Source organism: Varanus komodoensis, unplaced genomic scaffold, assembly GCF_004798865.1.
Source record: "Varanus komodoensis strain SLA01 unplaced genomic scaffold, ASM479886v1 scaffold23, whole genome shotgun sequence".
NCBI lineage: Eukaryota > Metazoa > Chordata > Lepidosauria > Squamata > Varanidae > Varanus > Varanus komodoensis.
This window is the reverse complement of record NW_025335627.1, coordinates 4,414,533-4,436,273: the sequence shown is the minus strand read 5'-3', so window position 1 is coordinate 4,436,273 and position 21,741 is coordinate 4,414,533. Positions and strand designations below refer to the sequence as shown.

At 44.1% G+C, this 21,741-nt stretch overlaps 1 protein-coding gene across 2 annotated transcripts in view; it reads right to left on the bottom strand.

The window, feature by feature from the left end:
• Nucleotides 1-4,837: 4,837 nt before the first annotated feature.
• POFUT2 (protein O-fucosyltransferase 2) overlaps nucleotides 4,838-21,741 on the bottom strand; it is a 39,051-nt gene continuing 22,147 nt past the window's right edge. Inside the window, exons 6-10 of one of the 2 annotated variants that reach the window (XR_006414909.1) lie at nucleotides 19,073-19,198; nucleotides 11,017-11,197; nucleotides 9,203-9,326; nucleotides 6,928-7,097; nucleotides 4,838-5,060 (exon numbers count right to left, since the gene is read on the bottom strand). Coding sequence is in view for 1 of the 2 variants with exons in the window: in XM_044432021.1 (XP_044287956.1) it covers nucleotides 4,907-5,060; nucleotides 9,203-9,326; nucleotides 11,017-11,197; nucleotides 19,073-19,198 (585 nt within the window). In the remaining variant the exon portion in view is untranslated. The remainder of the gene's footprint in view (nucleotides 5,061-6,927; nucleotides 7,098-9,202; nucleotides 9,327-11,016; nucleotides 11,198-19,072; nucleotides 19,199-21,741) is intronic. The other variant, XM_044432021.1, reaches the window with a different exon arrangement.

Below are 21,741 nucleotides of genomic sequence, written 5' to 3'. Positions count from 1 at the left end.
CCTCTGATACTGGCCGTGCATCGGTGCTTCTGCCTGACCCCTGGAAGGGATGTCAGGGGAAGGGAAGCAAAATCTGTCCAAAATGCCCAAAATTGGGCTGCGCTGCTCGGCTGCGGGTCAGGGTCCTGAAAGGACTAAATGGGCAGGTTGGCAGAATGCTTCCAAATTCCAACTTGTTATGGGAGATCCTGGGAAGCGAGTGGGCACCCCCATTGGGGTGGTTATGGGCAAGGGAAGATAGGATGTTGGAGGTCTAATATGTCATTATAGAAGAAGGAGGGGCAGATGGCTAGTATTTGGCCCCTCTTCTGGTTTCTCCTCCAACCGGAAGGTTCCTGGTAGTAATATTAACCGGCCCTCAGGCTTGGTGCTGCTGCTGCTGAATGCCAGGTCAGTCCAAAACAAAACATCTCTCATCCATGATTTAATTGTGGATGAGGGGGCTGACCTGGCTTGCATCACAGAGATCTGGGCAGGAGAAGGGGGGTGTCCCTCAACCAGCTGTACCCACCCAGGTATCTGGTGTGGCACCAGCCCCGCCTTGAGGGAAGGGGAGGGGGGTTGACCCTAATTTACTGAGACTCAGTCTCCCTCATGGGGCTTCCTGTCGCTCAGATTCGCCACAAGCTGGACTCTACTGTTGATACGGTCCTAGAACGGGAGCATCCAGAGCGCTGTCTAGTCCACCTTTATTGGATGAGTTTCAATTGTTGCAGCCTGAGGATGTAGACAAGATGCTTGGATTGGTCTGACCCACCACCTTTTTGCTTGACCCTTGCCCCTCATGGCTGCTGACGAAAACCAAAAATGGGGTATGTACCTGGGTCCAGGAGGTCATCAACACTTATATGAGGGAGGACCAGGTTCCCACCCCTTTGAAGGAAGCAGTGATAAGGCCTGTCCTGAAGAAGGCATCTCTGGACCCAGAGATAGCTGCCAACTATAGGCAGGTGGCCAATATCCTGTTTTTGGGCAAGGTGCTTGAGCAGGTGGTGGCAGGACTACTCCATGCATTCTTGGAGGAAACTGATCATCTTGACCCATTTCAGTGGCTTCAGACCCAGCTATGGAACTGAAACTGCCTTGGTCACCCTGTATGATGACCTGTGTAGGGGGAGGAACAGGGGGAGTGCATCCCTGTTGGTTCTCTTGGACCTCTCAGTGGCTTTCAATACCATCGACCATGGTATCCTTCTGGATAGGCTGGCTGGGTTGGGAGTTGGTGGCACTGTTTTGCAATGGTTCCTACCTGTCTGGCCAATTCCAGAAGGTGGTACTGGGATACTATGACTCTGTGCCATGGCAGCTTTGCCATGGAGTTCCGCAGGGTTCCATTTTATCCCCCATGCTTTTTAACATCTACATGAAACTGCTGGAAGAGGTCATCTGGAGGTTTGGACTGCGGAGTCATCAGTACGCTGATGACACCCAGCTCTACCTCTCTTTTTCATCTAGTCCAGGTGAGGCAGTGACTGTCCTTAATCAGTGTCTGGCTGAGGTAATGGGCTGGATGAGGGCCAATAAATTGAGACTTATCCATATAAGTCTCAATGGAGGTCCTGTTGGTTGGCAGTTCAACCTTCCAGGCAAATGATTTCAGCCCTGTTTTGGATGGGGTGCACTCCCCCTAAAGGACAGGGTTCACGGTTTGGGAGTGCCCTTTGCCCTAGAGCTGTCCCTGGAGTCCCAGTTGGCAGGGGTGGCGAGGAGCACTTTCCTTCAGCTTCAGCTGATCCACCAACTGCGTCCTTACTTGGATGAGCATTGCCTGGCAACAGTGGTCCATGCTCTGGTGACTTCCTGGTTGGATTACTGTAATGCACTCCACGGGTGGCTGCCCTTGAAGACGGTCCGGATACTTCAATTGATTCAGAATAGAGCTGCCAGGATGTTGACGGGGACTGACCAGTTTTCACATATAGCGCCAGTCCTCTACCAGTAACAATGGCTACGAACTGAAGTCCAGGACCAAATTAAGGTGCTGGTTATGACCTATAAAGCCCTAAAGGGCTTGGGTCCAGGATACCTGAACAAGCGCCTTCTTCCCTATGTGCCCTCCCACCCCTTGAGATCTGAGGTGGAGGCCCTACTCTGGGAGCCCTAGGAGGGAGAGTACTTGGAGGAAGGCCTTCTCTGCAGAGGTGCCCCGACTATGGAATACACTCCCCAGAGAGGTTCTCCTGGTGCTGACGTTATAATCTTTTCGGCATCAGGCAAAACCGTTTTTATTTTCCTATTGCTTTAATGATTTTATTTGGGGTTTTAGTATATCATGGCTGGATACTGTCGGGCTGTTCTATTCTATTTGTTTATTGTAAGCCATCCTGAGACGTTCTGTAGGGGATGGGATAGAAAAGCTTTTAAATGAATGAATGAATGCTGGGGAGAGCCAGGGGTCTGGCTAGAGACTGCTTCCGACTTACTTTGTTACTATTCTTTTTTTTATAAGTGACAAAACAGAGGTGTATTGCAAAAGTGTGATCATGTCTAAACAGCTTAAGCTGGTTGTTCTTGAATAATAGTCTGTTATGTGCTCAGTGCTACAGTGCTTGCTGCATTGATATTTATTCACATTTCGTCAATGGCTGCAGACACAAGCATGACCCACAGCTGAATGGAAGAGAGTGGAAAATGTCCTACTACATCTAGCGATTCTAATAGCAATGTGTAGGTGTAGTATGTTGACCTGAATACTTTGTTAGATTTTTGCTTTCCTAGGTATGATTTGTAGACCCTATCCTCAGAGAATATAAAAGCATTCTATAATGTGACAAAGCCATTTGCTTGCCATTGATTTCGATAAGCCCTGCTAGAACAGGTGAATGATCCAGCATCCTGCATTCCACAGCAACCAACCAGATGCCCAGCAGCATGACATGAAGTAATATTCCCTTTCAGGCTTTAATCTTATGGGGCTTTTCCTCACAGAAAAGGAGCTCTAGCCCCTTGATCAGTTTGTGTTAATCTGCATATTTTTCAGCTCTTTTATGTCCTTTACCTGGATCCTAAATCATGATAAAGTGGGTGCTGGGTGCTTATGGAGAATGTTCTATGAATTTTCCACCACTGAAAATGTTTTCCACTGTGTTAAACCACCACCTTCCCTCTGCTGAGGAGGCACAAAGCAGAGACCTTCAAATGAAGATCTTTGTGTAAGGGTAAAACATCTGGAGCTTTAAGGATAAGCACCAGATTGAAGCCATCAGTGAAGCAATTTAAAAACAATTGATCACACTGGTTAGGGCTCACCTGGAGTGCTGTGTCCAGCTCTGGGCACCACAGTTTAGGAAAGATGCAGACAAGCTGGGAGAGGTTCAGAGGATAACAGCAAGGATGATCTGGGGACTAGAAAGAAAGCACTATGAGGAGAGATTGAAATAACTGGGCATGTTTAGCCTTGAGACGACTGAGTGTGTATATGATCACGCTCTCCAAGTACTTGAAAGGTCACAAAGAGGGAGGACAGGATCTCTTCTTGATCATGATGCAGGACATGGAGTAATTGGCTCAAGTTAGAGAAAGCCAGGTATCAGGAAAGCAATCGTGACTCTTAGGGTAGGACAACAATAGAACCAGTGACTTGGGGAGGCTGCGGGTTCTTCCACAGTAGAGGCATTCAAGAGGCAACTGGGCTCCAATCAGAGGGATGCTTTAACTTGATGTCCTTCAGTGAGCAGGGAGTTGGCCTGATGGCTCCAAGGCTCCTTCCGATTGTACTAGTACGATCCTGTGATATAAGCAGCCCCATTCCCATTGGTAATCCTCTTTTGTGACATGATGAGATAAAAACCATATACAAAATTAGGTGGCCAGCAGCCATAGCAAGTGACGCAGAAAGTTCTTTCATAGTCTACTTCAGCTTCTCTTGAACTTTCCTCTGGTCAAGTACCATGGTTACCAATATGATAGAAGGCTTGGGTCCTGCCCTTCCCTGCCACTGAACTGCTTGTTTAGCAGTGCCGATCCCCACGATGCCCACTGTACAAATTGCTCTAGTGTTGGGAGTTTCTTGGATCTGTCATAGTAGTAGACAACAACTGGACATCTGCAGAGTTCACTGTTTGCTTCAAGACTAAGGAACTCTCTGGTTACATTCCTTTTACTCTTTGTCTTTATAGAACACTTGGGGGAGCATAAGAATATAACAGCTGTGCTGGATCAGACCAACAGCATTCTGTACTAGGTAGGCACTAGGTACAAGATACTTACAGGAAACTGACAAGAAGGATGGGTACTTGTTAGCATTCTTGTTTTTCCCAGCAACTGGTACTGAGATGCAGACTGCTTCCTATACTAGAAGTAACATATATCTATCATGTCCAGCAGCCACTGATAGCCAAGGTCTACTTCCAATTTTAAAGTCATCAATGTTAGTTGCCATTACTATATTTTGTGGTAACATTTCCCGTAATTTAACAATTCTGCCAAAATTCTATCTCAGCTATAGAACTTTCCTGAATGGTAGTCTGCACAGGATGCATGTGTAGGAATGTGCAGAGACCAAAAAGAGTATTCATTATTGTAAAGTACCTCCATTTGTGGAATGAATATGGGACTGGGACACTCAAATCCTGGAAAGCAAATTTGCTGGCTTCTCCTGTCTGCTGAGGAAAGTAAGACAAGTGAATGTTGTGCTTTCAGCATAGCATTGTAAATGTTAAAGAGGAGCCTATAGAGCTTTTATCAGAAGTTAAAAAAGACTTTTTTTTATCAAAAGAGCTTCCAGTAACAACAATTCTAAGTTAACTGTGCCTGGCTAAAGGGAAAAGCTACTATCATTCTGTTGGGCTTAACAGCAGAAATGAAAAAGAAGTGACACGCAATATCAATTTCTTTCCACAAAAATGATTGTCTCATTGTTTTAGTGAGCCCAACAACTGCTCACTAATTGAACTAAATACACAATTTAATATACAATTTTCCAGTGAGTTGGCTGTTCACAGGTTCTCTCTTCATCTCCACAAAATCTGTTGTAGGTTGTTTTGGGGTCAAAACCCAGAATCTCCCTTTCTTCATGAATGCGGAAGGAAAATGTAGAAACTGAGGTGCCTATAAAATATCTGTGAAAGAATACAGAAAATAGTAGATAGTGATGGGAACAGTTTCTAAGGCATATGATACCAACTACCTATGTGCTCAAACACGTTCACACCAATTGTTAATTTCTCCCTTGTGATAAGTACATTTGCCATTTCAAATATGTAATTTATAGAATAAGGAAGAGCTGATTAATGTAACCCACTTAAGATGGTTCTGCTGAGCAAAACCCTGTATGTAGGGCCATAGTCGGTGGGTTTTCACAGATCAAGCTCTGTCATTTGAGGCCGAAGTGGCACCTCAGTGGTATGAAAGGTCTTTTATGAAAGCTAATATATCAATTATGACTACATGGGCAGGGATAAACTGGCTACAGTTATGCATGCGCTAACAGCCACCTACCTGGATTACTGCAATGTGTAATACAGGGAACTACATCTGAATATGGCTGGAAGCTTCAGTTAGTTACAGACAAGAGCTGTGAGGCAGCTTCCTGGGGCTGCTATTTCAATTACATTATGCTAGTTTTGTAATTCAGTTGCCAGTCAGTTGCTGGGCCTGATTCAAAGTGTTGGTGCTAAAGCCCTCAAGAGCTTAAGACCAGTGCTTTAGAAGGAGCACCTTCTCCCCTAGGTTGCTGCCAGACTGTTAGATCATCTTCGGAGGCTCTTCTCTGGGTGCTGTTGCCCACCTTGGAGCAATGGATGGTTACCAGAGAAAGAGCCTTCTCTCTGATGATTAATGTTTATTGTCCATTGCACACTAAAATGTAGGTGCCAGAACATCTACTGTGTGTAAACACTGCAGACTCCCTGGCAATATATGCCATATACTAAACAAACAAGCATCTATTGGACTGGTCCTTAGCCTGAGTAAAACAAACGTATACAATCAGTTGAAGCTATCATAGTACATAGAGAATGGTTAAAATTAGCATATAAATGAACATGCAAAAATTACTTAAAACGGATTCATATTACTACAATGAAAATAGAATATGCCATTCCCAGGTAGCATTTTCCCCTGTACCAGGAAGCCCACCGCAAGCAAGCCTACATATTTTTGTCATGTATTGATTTGTCCCTTGAAGCAGAAAACCCAATGTTTTGGATAACATTTTCCAATGTCAGTATATAACCGGCAACGAAGCATAGCCTTCCATGTCTGGGGATCCACAGATAAACAGTGTGTCTTGAATTGGCACACCATGAAATTCCCTTACTTTCATCATTAAAGTTCCCTATGTTCCAATATTTTTCATATTGATGTTGATGTTTTGTGCCTGCTAGCCATTTATTTTAAGAGGATATAATGGCAGTTATATCAGATTGAGTTTGTATATAAAAAGCTCTTTGTTTAAAAATCGTTTTGGTATCCCTTCCCCTTGGATTCAATTCCTGTATGGAAAATTCAAAATTCACAAGTAATTTTGTCAAGTTTTGGAGCCAGAACTGTTCATATAAAATGTATTCTGTTCCTCTAGACAGAAGTCTCTTTTCCAATGTCTGATTGACACTGCAGCAGTAATTTATCATTCTAATATAAATTACAATGATATACAGAAATCACTCCTATGCCAAATTCTGCTGATTATATAAGCTGGGATTTTGAAATTACTCAAATTGGATGCAGAAAAATGGTTTTGGACTTTTTCAATATTGGTGAAATCAGCAAAGGCCCAGATTTCTTCATCAAAAACGAACACTGGTGTCACTTTCGCCTTCAAAATATTTAAAATTGAGCATAATATCCCAGCAATAATGAAATTCAGCAGTCTGTTTAGAGACTATAGACCAGCAGATGCTTTTAATTCACTTTTCTTTTTTTTTTTTTGTAGTGTCCAAGATCCTGTGGCTGAGAAAATTATGCAATGTAGCAATAAGAATTTACCTGCTCTAGCTCTTTTGCATTTATATACCATTTTCCTTTTTTCTTTTCTCTTTGCCAAAAAGCATGACTTTGGAATTAGTGTGATTAATCATTTTCTGCACAGTAAAAACTAAACCATCTTAGCAATGTTCTCAGTCCAACTTGAGTTGTTGACAATAAGATCATGTCATCTGCATAAAGACAAAATATTTACAAGCTATTTAGAATTTTGGGCATATGGTAGTTCTGGCTGTACAAGAATCCAACTATATCATTTATATAAAAATTAAAAAGGGGCTAATGTACATCCTTGACAGATACCTTTGTGAGTTGGGATTAGCTCTGAAAGAGCATGGCTGGAACCAGTCTGGACCATCAAGTAGGTTTCTGTATATAAGACTTTAATTAAGTTCTGGGGACTGAAATCTGTATTAGAATTCAACATTTTCTTCCAGAGATGTCTCCTATTTATAGAGTCAAAAGCTGCGTTAGATAAAAGCAGCAAAAAGCTGCCTGTTTTTTCATGTGTGTTTAGTTATTAGATGATGTAAGATGAAACAGCTGTCTATGGTAGATAACCTTGGCAGAATAGCTGTGGGAAATGCCAGGTTGTCAATTTTCCTATGTTTCTAAACCTGTTTTGTGAGGCCTGGCAATATGGGCATGATTTGACCATGTGTCCCTTGCCCAACCAGAAACAGCAAACGGAGTATCCATCCATGGTGGGGGAGTTTCAGACACAGTTTCTGAAGGATGCTTTTGATGCCACTGCAGTAGATGGGGAAGGCAGACAGCAGAGAACAGAGAAAGGGCTCGTAGAAAGACACAAAAGATCAGAGAGAAAGCAGGTAGATTTACAACTAAGGAGTGAAAATTAAGTTCATGGAGAGGTGGGTATAAAGGGAGATGAGCAGGGAGTCAAAGGAGAGAAAGTGGTGAAAAGAAAAAGGTAATAAATGCTGAAAAAATCCTCAAGTTGAGTATTACTTGCAGGAGCCCCTCCCACAGATAGAAGGAACAAGAAAGGATGGGATTCCCACCCAAACTAATGCTTAGCTGTAGAATCTTCCAGAGAACAGGCCCATGCAGGCCAGAGCCCATATATATGAGCTATAATATGAGAAGAAGTTGGGATATATAGGCATTTACCAAGATTATTGCCATAGCAGCAACAGAAAACTTTAGCAGCAGAAGGTTAAGGACAGTGTCTACACAATCAATCATTTCTTCATCCCGTTTTTCCTCCACCCTGGCCCTAACTCTAACCCCAACCCTTAACCAAAATGCCCAAGTTGCCTATGGCTCTGCCCCTGCTGGTCATTCTTGCTGCTTGTTGAACCCATGTTGTAAATCCTGGAAAATCCATCTCATCATTTGGCACAAGCCAAGTTTCTTGGAATGCTATCGCTAAATGAAGCATTAAATATCCACTCAAATCCTTATAATGTATTTTAGACTTCCATCCAGATATATTCCAGGACAAAATACCAATGAGCTTGCTACTATTTTTGTGACTACTATTCTTTCTCTTCAAGGAAACCTTCCTTGAACTTCCCTCTTGTGGTGCACCTGAAAAGAGGCCAAACTGGTCAAAATCCTGATTTCCATCTGGCTATAAATTAGTTCAGACAGGGCTGCTCTTTGTGGCAAACAGGTATTGTTATCTGTGTTCTCTGACTTGATTAAAACTGATCAGTATCAAGATTTCTGGCATGTTTACTGGACATTCTTTCAGACATGTCCACCTTACTTGAAACTTTGGACACACACGTATACCATATGGCCTTGACTCTTGGACTGACAATTCTTAAGAAGGAACTGGGCATTTGTGAGCACAGAGCAGGACACAGTCAGATAAATAGGATTTAATATATCCAGTGTTCCTTGTTATCAGAGAAAGCCACCCTTGAATTAGAACACTGCCTCCTTTACTTGTCTTGCTGTGATAGGAGGACCTGTCCTCATTTACTGTTTCGTTTGATGTACTACAAACAAACTCATTTAGTAAGTCATCTTTTTCTGTGGATCGTGGAAGTCCTAAGGATATATATGTCCCATCATGTGTGGCTCAGATTGCACAGGCTCCAGAAGTGTGATTGCCTGAGGAAAGTATACCTCTGTGCAAGTTCTAGAGGTTCAGGCACTTCAGATCCTCCACAGAATTTTTGTGGCCTTGAGTTTCTAAGTTCTGCCAACTTAGAAACCCATTCTTGTTAATAAGAGTTCCTCGGGGGATAAGAATAAATAAGTCTGGAGGTTGGTCTAACAAAAACGTAACAAAAAACAATGTAGTTACCTGGCATGTGCACATATCCACTGGTCAATAATTGCTATTCCTCCATCTTTGTAGAGTTCCACTTCCTCCCAAGTAGGTTCAAACCTCACCATTTCTGGAAGCAGTCTCTTCAACTTTTCTGTCTCTGAAAAGGCACATTAAATGAGTGGTCTCCAACTGAGAGGTCACATCTCACTCTGAAGTGGAGCATACTAGAACCACAAACACCATTTTCCCTTTTTTATTTAACCCTTCAGAAAGTTGTTGTTGTTGTTGTTGTTGTTTTTTAGTCAAGATGGAATGTATTGAAAGAGGCAGGATTATAGAGATAATGGATGAAGCATCAAATGGTAAACTCACTGGGTGAATTCACATATGACAGCCCACCCCACAAATGAGCTACATGGTATGTAGCTCATATAGGTATGTTGTTCACATAGGTTTTTCTCCCTATCCTTCACCTGGTACTCTAACTGGTATCCTGGATCTTGGATATGTGTCTTCCTCTCCCTGCTCCAGCCCTTTCTGTTTGCAGAGCTTTTCTTCTGGAGCCCTAACACTGCCTGTGACAGCAATTCAAGTGATGCCCAAGTGATAGCTTGCAATGACCATCACTGGCTCCTTACCCTTTGGGGATGAGAGGGCTGGTGGCACAGCTGTCAAAATCCTGGGATCTTGGCAGAGCAGCAGAGTCTGGGAGAGAGTGCAGAGAATGGCCAGGGAACTGGCAAGGGCAAGGTAGGAGGATCTGGAGGACTGGGCAGAGGATCAGGGAGGGGGAGCAGAAGCAGTGGTGAGGAAGGAAGGGTGGGCTAGAGAGGTCAGAGAGGCCCAGGAGGAAGCAGAAGGGTCAGGGCCAGCAGCAACACATCAAGGACAACATGCCAAGGGCATAGTTCCTTGTCTGCGTTCCTTAGCTGTGGCCCAGGCTACCTGGGGAATCTAAGTCACTGGGATGTATTTTTTAATTGATTGTTCTGTTTTTCTCTTATAATTCTGTCTGGGAGAATTAGGTGAGAACAGTCAAGTAAGGGTAGTATAAGACAGACAGGACAGGGGAAGATGGTTGGGCCTGTGAGGGGTGGCCTATGCCAAGCCAGGAGACAGCCATGGCTGGAGCTACAGGTGTTGCTGTCAAATGCGACATCTGTGCCATGTGTGTTCATCGCTCTCAGGAACAGCAGGGATACATCTGGACTAGATGCAAGCTGGTGTCCCTCCTACAGGAGAAGGTGAGGCGTTTGTAGAATGCCTTTGCCTCCCCCTCTGGGGGATAAGGGAGGGTGAGCGATTCATGGACGTGGCCAAAAGAGTTCTCCAGGCTGACCAGGAGCAGCCTCCTTCTGTGCAGGATGAGGGAGGGCTTGTGCCCCCAAACAAGCCACCCTGAAGAAAGTGGTCTGGGCTCAGAGGATACAGCAATCCACTGTACTGTGGCTTGCTATCACGTGAACCAGATCAATGAACTCAAACAATATTCTCAAGACATGCCAGGTCCAAAGTACACAAAGGCTATTATGAAAAATATAGCATAGATCATGATATGCCTAGTACCAGGTCACGGCCACAGACTGAAGGCAAATAACATGCATTTTGCATGACTGTCTCTTGCACTTTAAACTTATGGGAACACGGGCAGCTACTGTCTAATGAAAATCAACTTTTAAAAATACCTAACTGGCCATGACATCCTCTCCCTTATGCTTCTCTCTGCTTGGACCAGAGTCTAGGGCCTTCAGACACATCTCACAAAATAGCTGTTTCGTCCACCATCAATCTGATCTCTGACAGAACCATTTAGAACAAAATTAAGCTGGTTTGAAAAAACTACATACCCTCTGCAGTGGCATCAGTGGCTACAAAAACTCTCTCAAGTTTATGCAACTTTAAGAGGCTGCGGATTTTCTTCACTGCACCCTGGATGCTGGGCACATCATTTCTGTGACCCCAAATGAAGTCTTTGCGTCTCAGGTGAACTCCAAGATATGGGCCACCTATGGCCATGCCCAGCTTTACCTAGCACAGAAGAACCAGTACATGCTGAAACTAAAATAAAATGGCATTGATTCAGTGGGAAAATATCTCTGCTCTCTAATAGTTATGGATTAGTAATAACATATTTGGGAATGAAGCATTTGAGATGACTTTGCAGTATTTACTGAAAGTTGCCATTTTTCATAATTAACTGGCCTTTTTATGAAGTTCTCATCAACAGCTATCATTCACTTTGTTTTCACTGAGGATTGCTTTGTACAAGTTCTCTTCTTACATGGATCTCAAGTCCAGCGTAAAATATCAGGGCTGAGAACACTGGGCTTGATGGACCAGTGGCCTTACCAAGTACAAGGCAGCCTGCTGAGTCAAGTATGCAAGTCTGCCACTAAACTACATTTCCTTGCTCTCTGGGGAAGGCGGGTGCAGCTATTTATATGTGATATTAATACACTGATGTGAAAGGAGACTACTGGGGGCTTCATGAGCATTTGCATACCTCCTCTCCATTTGGACAGCTTTGGAAGACTGGGCTGAGCACAAGAGGAAGCCCACAACTGCTTGGAGAGGTGGATCCAACTCTACTCAGGACTAGTAGCACTTTGTCAGGCTTGTACATGACAACAAAATGATACTTGGGGCAGATTCCTCCGTTATAGAAAAATAACCATATAACATGTCCTACTATATTTTGTCAAAAAAAAATCAAGCACAGAAAGGAAAAGGAATGGCACAAGTTAGACCGCTGTAGAGTCTGTAAGACATATATTACATGCCCAGTGGCCTTTGTAGATCTGAAAGTCTGTATCCTCCCATCCCAGACAGAGAATTTTCAAAGGCTACCATAGGCAACCTTTTGGCCCCATGGGCTGCATGCATTGTTGGCCTGCAGGTCAGAGTGCACATGTGAGCGCATGCACTCATACTCATGCAAACACTTATACATTGTACCCCATCACAAATGAGGAGGCATAGCAGGTTGCTTATCTCTAACTGTTGTTCTTCGAGGGCTCATCTGTGCATTCACACAAATGCACCGGGCTCTGCATCAGCATGGAGCCTGTTGGCAGGAAGTTTTAATGGTTGAAAGCCTTTTGGTGGGAAACCCGGGTTGCAGAGGAAGTCGTATGAGGCGAGACTGAGTGAACTGGGTCTTTTCAGCCTGGGGAAGAGGACACTCAGTGGGGATCTGTTGGCAACACATAGGCACATGAGGGGGTGTCACATGGAGGTGGGTAGAGACCTATTTTCCCCTGCAGAGGAGGGCTGGATGCGTTCAAATGGAGCAAAGCTCAGGGGGCCAAAGTTCAATTTGGATGGCAGGAAGTACTTCCTAACAGTTAGGACCTCTAGGGAATGAAATGTACTTCCATGGGAGGTGGTTGAAACCTCCCATGGAAGGGTGGGAGGGTGTTCAAGGACAGGCTGGGCATGCACATGGTAGGCATGTCATGAGTGGAGCTGGGAGTAAAACTAGATAGCACAGGAGGCCCCTTCTGACTCTCTCTGTTTCCATGTTTCTATGTTTGTATATACCATCATTTCTCATAGAAGACACTGAGTAGGGTTAGTGTGTGGATTGTGTGAATGACACTTGCAGAATGTCATTTGCAGGTAAGCAACTTGTCTTTCTTCTTTGTGGTCTGTATGGATCACTGTCTTGTTGTGAAGGGGCTTGTGCAGCTCAATGAAGCTATGAGCTATGCCATGCAGGGCCACTCAAGACGGACAGGTCATAGCAGAGAGCTCTGACAAAAGATGATCCACTGGAGAAGGAAATGGCAACCCACTCCAGTAGCCTTGCCATGGAAACCCCATGGACAGTAAGTACAATAAGAAAGAGGCTTTCTTATTGTACTTAACATCCCTTGCTAGTTTCAGTTCAATCCCTCCTTTAGCCTTCCTGATGCTGTCCCTGCAATTCCTTGCTATTTGTTTATATTCTTCCTTTGTGGCCTGGCCCTGCTTGCACTTCCTGTACATGTTCCTTTCTTCTTTTAGGTTGTCACTTAACTTTTTGTGGAGCCATGTGGGCTCCCTCTACTGCCTTCTACACTTTTGAGTGGTAAGCCAATGTGACTCCCACCAAGAAGGCTACTATGGATCTATGCCATGAGGCTGCCTTGGCCACCATAGTGTTACAAGAATGCAATCTGTAACATCCCAATAAACCTTTACTAGTACTCCCATGATCAAAGAAAAGGGCAGGAAAAAGATAAGGGTCTCCTTCCAACTCAGTATGAACACATTTCCCAGGATGGTGTAGCCCTGCCCTGCTGAAGAGCAAAAGCTGTTGTGTACAGCATTGTCCCAACTGGCAAAGAGATTCACAGATGTTCAAGATATGTTGTAGAGCCATAGGGTTCAGCTGCCACCTGTGGGAACTGAGAGTCCTCCTGCTCAGTGTATAGGCCACTGTGTTGCTGGATCCAAAGAAGTGAATGGTGGTCGACATGATACTGTTGTCAACGAACCAGTACCAGATCCTGCTGGTGAGATAAGTCACGTTTCATAGAACAGAATCATAGAATAGTAGAGTTGGACCCAATGGTCTGATGTCACCTTCCAACTCCTTGCTTAGTGCAGGACTCCAAGTTAAACCATCCCTCTCAGATGGCTGTGCAATTGCATCCTGAATACCTCTAGAGTGGGATTGCCCACAACCTCCACAGGTCATTGGTTCCATTGTTGCACTGCTCTAACAGTTAGGAAGTTCTTCCTGATGTTAAGTTGGAATCTGGCTTTCTGTAACTTGAGTCTATTATTCTGTGACCTGCACTCTGGGATGACTGAGAAAAGATCCTGGCCTTCCTTTGTGTGACACCATTTCAAGGACTTGAAGAGCGCTATCATATCTCTTCTCAGTTTTCTCTTCTCAAGGCGAAACTTGCTGAGTTCTTTCCATCTCTCCTCATAGGGCTTTGTTTCCAGTCCCCAGGTCATCCTTGTTGCCCTCTTCTGAACCCTTTCCAGCTTGTCTGCATCTTTCTTAAGCTGTGGTGCCCAGAACTGGGCACAGTATTCCAGATGAGGCCTAACCAGTGCTGAGTAAAGGGGAACTAATACCTCATGTGATTAAGAAGTGATATTTCCATTAATGCAGCCTAAAATAGCACTTGCCATTTTGCAGCCACAACACACTGTTGACTTGTATTCAGCTCATGATCTACAAGCATTCCAAGATTCTTCTCACTTGCAGTATTGTAGAGTCTAGTATTCTTCATCTTGTAATAATGAATTTGGTTTCTTCTTCCTAGGTGCATTACTTGGCATTTGTCCCTACTGAATTTCATTCTTTTTTCAGTCCAGCACTCCAACCAATCAAGAGCACCCTGAATCTTGTTTCTGTCTTCCAGGGTATTAGCAATCCCACCTGGTTTTGTGTCGTCTGCATATCTGATAAGCATTCCCTGTACTTCCTCATCTAAATCATTAATAAAAATGTTGAAGAGCACTGGGCCAAGGACTGAATCCTGTGGCACCCCACTGGTTACCTCTCTCAGTTTAGGAAGGTGCCATTGATGAGCACTCTTTGAATCTGATTCTGTTGCCAGCTGTGAATCCACCTGATAGTTGTTTTACCTAATCAGGAGTTCATGGAGCACTTTGTCAAACCTGTGCTAAAGTCAAGATTATGTCCACAGCATTCCCACAATCCATCAGGGAGGTCACCCAATCAAAAGCTGAAATCAGATTAATCTGGCAGGATTTGTTCTTGAGAAACCCTAACCACTACATTGTTTTCAAGGTGTTTGCAGACTGACTGCTTTATAATCTGCTCCAGAATTTTCCCAGGGATACATGTCAGACTGACTGGTCTGTATTTCCCAGATTCTTCTTCTTTCATGAGGATGGGACAACATGGGGAGCTCTTCTCCACTCATGTGGCACATCCCGTCACCCATGATTTCTCAAAATGGTTCTGAGAGTTTTCCTGCAAGCTCCTTTGGAATAGAGTTCATCAGGCCCTGAGATTTGAATTCATTCAACCCAATTAGGTGGTCTTGTCCATTTCCCTATCAATCTTGATCTTCTATCCTGCTTCTTGTACTTCCCCATCAGGTGGGAGAAGATGAAGGCGAAGTACAGGAAGACTGAGCCAAAGTAGCAATTAGGGCCTTCTGCCTTTTCTATGTCATCTGTTATCATTTTGTCATTCACATCGAGTAGTTGAATTGCCATTTCTTTCCTAACCCAAGCTTTCTTTCCTAGTTCCAGAAGAAAGGAAGGAAGGAATTATTTTCAGTAAGTTGATGCAGTGTGTCCAGCAGCACAGACTGCAATGGACTGGATTGGAGATCCAAAAGTGAAGCCATTGTGGGCAATTTATTGGATGGTAAGTGTGGACAAACAACACCTGCATCTGAAGTCTGGCTAGAGGAATGACTGTAACAGTAGCTACCATGAGATTGAGTAATTGTCGAATCTGAAGAATTGCTTCTGTACATCATTGATGGAGCTTGGGGGACATCTCAATGATTGCTGTAGCTCTCACTTCTAAAAGATACACAGCTGCTCAGATGGAGTCTAGCTGGTCCCAGTATAATGGATGGACTGAGTGGGTGAGAAAATAGATTTTCCTGCATTTAGTCCTAGACTATTCAAGAGGTTACAGGCAGTATGGATAGAATGTAAGAGTCTATAAGGAACCAATCCTCTAAGGGTACACCTGGACTCCTTGAAGATTTAAGTGTGCACACACTACTGTCATGCAATTTGAAAAAACCCTTGGAGCAATGGGAAGTCCAAAAGGTAGAAATAAAAATTGGTACGTCTCTCTTCCTATAGTTTTTATAAATGTCAGTAACTTCTACTTTAAAGTTAAAAACAATAGACTGGACAAGTTTTGATTGAGAATTGAATTGCTTTGATGGGATTATAGCCAATGGAGATTTTCACTTTTTTATGAATTGTTTGAATGTTGATGTTATATGCTATATTTGTGGATTTGACCCTGGCACTTTCATTTCTATATTCACTTTTCTTTATCATTGTGAAAATAATTTTTAAAAGAGTTTTATTTGGGCTTGGCCTCTTGCTCAGTTGGCTGCATTGTCTGGAGCCCTAGGTCACTGGCTAGATCAACAAACCAGCACCTCTCTTCTGATGGCAATGCCAGGTCCTGCTCATAGACCACAGCATTGGGAGACAGTTCTGAGAGGGCGGCGGAGATGGTGGAGTCTGTATCTGATGCATATTCACGGCTGGAAAATGTAGAGGGTGAGCACTGGTGTCTGGATGATGGGAACTCATGGTGTTGGGAATGGGATGTCAACAGGCATGGTGCAATGGGGGTTGGTGTTGCTGTGGCGACATTGATCAGGGCTGTTTACACTGGTGTTGGTGCAGTGCTGAGCGGCATCAGCAGCTTACCATCAGGAAGGCTCTTCATCAGCAGTATGGTCTCAATGTTGGTCTGACACTGGTGTCTTGGTGTCAGTCATCAGCACCAATCAGAATATGGTGCCAGCTTGACGTCAAAAGGCCCCAGTGTGGTCCCAGCATTGGTCAATGGAGCTGGGGGCCTGAAGTGGTGAGTGGTGGGGTCTCCCTGGCATCAGTCACCATTGGAGCGGTCTCAGAGTCAGCGTGTGCCGCCCCAGTCTTGGCACTGGTCCATGTCAAGATCCCTCTTGAAGAAGTCAGTATCAGGCTCATCTCTTTGGTGGGTCTTGCAGTGGTGAGTGATGAAGGCAACCAGCTTTTCCATGTGGTCCAGATCCTTTGACAGCTCTTTGGAGAAGCTGGAGGCCAGGGACCCTTGGGCACCTCAGTTCTAGTCAATAACTGCAGAGTGGGAGAGTTTCTGGTGTCTGCTGGAGCCAGATTCAAGTGCCAACAGTGCAGTTGGTGGCCCCTTGAGCATGAGGCCTCTCAGTGGTGTTGGAATGCATGGGTGGAAGGTAGAGGGCAGTGATGGCTCATGAGTGGGAAATGCATCCTTGAACTGGGACAAGTATGGCAGTTGGGCAATTGTTCACCAGTGTTGGAAATAAGTTGGACCACGGCAATGGGCATCTGGGTAGATGGGCAGCTACCAGAGGCTGAGGAGCCAGCTGTTGGTGGGGCTGGTGGGTGAATGCTCACTCAACACCTCTTCTTCAGTGGAATGACAGCCATTTTCTTTGCTGGAGCAGTGGCTGTTTTCTTGGGCTGATTTTCAGCTCTCGCAGCCCCACACCCCTTGGAGGAGGATTGATTCTTAGATGACCCAGAAGGCTGTCTTCCACAGCTTGGCCTTCAGCCAGTCCATTGTTGGTGGGTCTGTTTCTTGAAGGCCTAGCAACAAACAGAGGTCTCCACTATGTGCTCCTCACAAAGGCAGAGGTTGCCATCTGCCAACGGCAGTCTGGCCTTGCATGAGGTACAGCTGTAGAAAGCCTCAGATGCCATCGTGCAGATGGGGGTGTGGTAGGGAGGAGGCAGGGAAACGTAAGACAAACTAAATAGGTGACAGGAAAGCCAGGTAGAAAAATATTTTTTTTGTTGAGAAGAGTCTCTCTCTCTCTTTTTATAGAATACAGTGATGAGGAGGTTGGTCAGTGAGAAAAGGCACAGAGAAGGGTTGAATAATGAGGAGAGAGAGGTAAAATGTAAGCTACTTAGCAGACAGCAAAGGAGGGAAGAGATTTCCAGTATCTCTGATGACAGTTGAAAAGGAACAGAGGGACTGGGTGGGAGCACCTCCCCTTCTAGTTCTTGTATACCTAGGAGAAGGGTTCCCTCCCACTCAGGCATGCTGATCTGTTGAAGTTTTCCCAGTCTAGGTTTTATGCAGGTGCAGAAGCCCATATGTGTGGTGCACAGATTGTGAAGAAGAAATATGTAGAATTACCTGAACTAGTGTTGCATCTGCTTACTTTCATGAGATATTACAAGTTATGGACGCCTTTGCTACCTCCAATTCTATACCTTTGGGGGAAAGGTATTCTATGTAGCATGTCTTATTTCCTTAGACCAGCACTGAGACCAACTACAAACCCACCCACCTAGGATATTACCCAGGATACCCACAAATATTAATAAATGAATTTTGGACTCAGTATTTCTTCTCACAGATAAATAAAACATATCTTGCACTGGGTGGTTAAAATCTTGCTCTGCTCTTGGTTCCCAGGAATTTCAGTGTAAAACAATTTAAGCTCTGAAGTTGAGCTTCTGTCAATTTTCCTTCCTTCTCTGTTGGATTTTTTTGACTGTTTAAAGTCAATTTTCTTGATGTTGTTTCTTTTGGTTTTTTTAAACATCTCTGCTCTAATATTTCATCCTGGAACTGGGACTGGGCCCCTCACACAGGAAGTAAAGTTGCTCTGGAAAAATTGGCAAGACCTTTCCTTTGAAGCAAATGTGAGAAGTAACCTAGCCAACATGCTCTCCATCCACTGATGAGAACCATTCAAGGTAAATCCAGTGTTGCTTTTATATAATCGCATCTTACAACAATTTAACTAGCCAGAAAAACTCCATTCCAGAGTTCCAATTTTACACTGGCCATGTCGCAGCACAAAGCGGTAAAGACCAGTAGCACCAGTGCTTTTTTTGTAAAAAAAAAAAAAAAAAAAAAAAAAAGGTGCTGGAACTCACGTCTTGGGGTCACAATTTTACACAATGGTCGCCGCTGGCAGTAAGCACTCAGCGTGCAACCACACGACCGATCCCAAGCCGAGCAGCGTCCCAAGCCAAGAAGCACCCTCACAATCAGCGCCAACACACAAGCAGCCTGCAGGCACTATGTTAATGATTTTTGCAGCTGATCTGCTATGCCCAACAGGGCGATTCACAATCACTTGGAAAAATCCATCAAAAAAGGTGCCGGAATGCTGTTCTGGTGCGTTCTATGACAAAAAAAACACCCTGAGAAGCACAATTAAGTTGACAACAGTCTGCCACTTATTTTACCTTCATCTGTGTCCAGTCCTCAATGTACTGTGTCCTGTCCTTCTCATCAGTAGAGTTTAAATATTTGATTCTAAACATGTCCCCGACCACACGAAGGTGTTTAGCAAACACCATACTTCGACGAGTCTGTTACCAAAGGAATTGATACTGAGAAGCTAGGCTATACTCAATTTCAGTATTGTTACAAAAAAGTTTCCTAAAATATATGGCATATTATCAAAGATACTAGAGGAGTTTCATAAAAATATTCATTTAAGATAAGTTATGACTCAAATAATGAAAATTAAACAAACTTTATGCAAAGTATCTATGGTCTTTGCTAGGCAAAAACATTTTGAGAAAGGAAATAAACCTGAAATATTCTTATCAATAATGGTGAAGAAACAACAGAGAAATGTAATTAGTAATGCAATTCATAGGCACTCCAAGGCTTACAAGCATTCAGTGAAGAGTGGGAAGAGCATGAGGGACCATTATGACTTCCCATTCCACCTATTTTCAGCTAGACAGATATTTTCAGCCACTTCCGAAAGGGAGAGAAGGAGGCTTAAGTGCTGTCAGAAACTCATATCCTGGCAACCTCAGTCTCACCCTGCTCCCTATATTCCCCCTTAAACATTAATTTCCCAACATCAGAGAGGAAACCAACACAGTTCTTTCTAAGCAGAGTGAACCTTTGGCTGGCTGGGGAGTATAGGATCACTTCCTAGGCTGCAGGAGAGTGAAATGACAATTATAGGTATACAAAACTAAGAGCAATTTTAAAAATGAGGATGTGGAAAGATAATGTTTGGACAATCACCAAAGGGAAAGAACCTTTAAATCCTCCCATCAGCATAGAAGGAGTGACATGGAAAATTAGTTTATTGCAAATATATAGCTCCAGGAAGCAATCACACAACTGTATGCATGGACATTATGAGATGGCCAATGAAGAAATCAAATGAGATTACATAACTGGATGCAGAAGATGTATTCTTGCTGCCAAAACAAAATCAGCAGCAAATTGTGGTAGTGACTAGGGATGTTCGGGGATGGAAATCTGTTGGATACCCTGGGACTGACTCCCAGGACTTCAGTCTGCTTTGCAGAGAACTGGCGTCTGAGTGCCTGGGTCACAATCAGCCAATCAGCCAAGTAAGAGTAAATCTGAATCCCTTGCAAATGTAAATGGGTGTAAAGTACTGCAGTGCACTTTTTAAAGACCTGCAGGGCCATGGACAGGCCAAACAGTAAAACAGGAAATTGGACAGTCTTTCTTTGAATTTGGAAATGTATGAGTTGTCTACAGAGATGTGGAAATAACAATCTTTCATTTCTATAGAGGCAAATCAATCTCCTTCATGCAGTGAGGGTAGATGTGACCATATAGAACACATATGGTGTGATGAAGGAGTTAGGATTGCAAGGGGCCTAGAAGGCCACTGGATCCAACCCCCTGCTGTTGCAGGACACCACGCTGCACCATTCCACTCAGATGGCTGTCCAGTTTCTTTCTGAATGTCTCCAGTGTGGGAGAGCCCACCACCTCTCTAGGCAGCTGGTTCCACTGTCACATTGCTCTGACAGCGAGGAAGCTTTTCCTGATGTCCAGCCTGAATCTGGGTTGTTGCAACTTGAACTTATTATTCCGTACCTAACGATGAGACTTCCGCACGGGTGGCTTCTCCTCATCCTGACTCTGAGGTGCTGGAACAAGTTGCGTCCCCGCCTCCTGACTGAAGCTGCTGGGCAGAGTTCAGGAGCTCAAGAAGAGGGAACGGTGAATTTGGCAGATGCCCAATTTAGGAGAAGTTTACGACGTCCGGAACAAATGAGAAGACAGGACAGAGGTTTGTCCCGCCCACAAGTGAAAAGACGTGACAGGAAAAGCTAATCCCACGTGGGCTCCTGAGAGACTTCACAAAGGAGGGGGCAACTTGTTCAAGCACCTCAGAGTCAGGATGAGGAGAAGTCACATGTGTGGAAGCCTCATCGTTATGCTGTGGGGTGGCTATTTGCTCAGTGGTCTCAGAGTCATGCTGCAGAGGGGTCGTTTGGTTACTGGCCCCCAAGTATAAGTCCCTTTGTTCCAATGTCTGATTCTCATTGTGAACATTTGACTCTTTCTCGCGAGTCGACATCTCTGTCGAGCTGTCAGGCACGACAGTGTCTTACACTCTGGTATCAGCAAGAAGAGATCTTGACCTTCCTCTTTGTGACAGCCTTTGCAGTACTTACAGAGGGATAACTTCCAGAAGTACAAGTGGAGGTTTCGCAGAGGCAGAGGAACTAGAGATCAAATTGCCAGCATACACTGAATCATGGAGAAAGCTAGGGAGTTCCAGAAAAAAACTCTACTTTTGCTTCATTGACTATGCTAAAGCCTTTGATTGTGTGGATCACAAATTGTGGCAAGTTCTTAAAGAGATGGGAGTATCAGACCATCTTATTTGTGTCTTGGGAAACCTGTATGTGGGTCAAGAAGAAACACTTAGAACTAGATATGGAAAAACCAATTGGTTCAAAATTGAGAAAGGATTATGGCAAGGCTCTATATTGTTGTCCTGCCTATTTAACTTATATGCAGAGCACATCATGCAAAAGGCAGGGCTAGATGAATTGCAAGCTGAAATTAAGATTGCCAGGAGAAATATCAACAACCTTAGATATGCAGATGATACCACTCT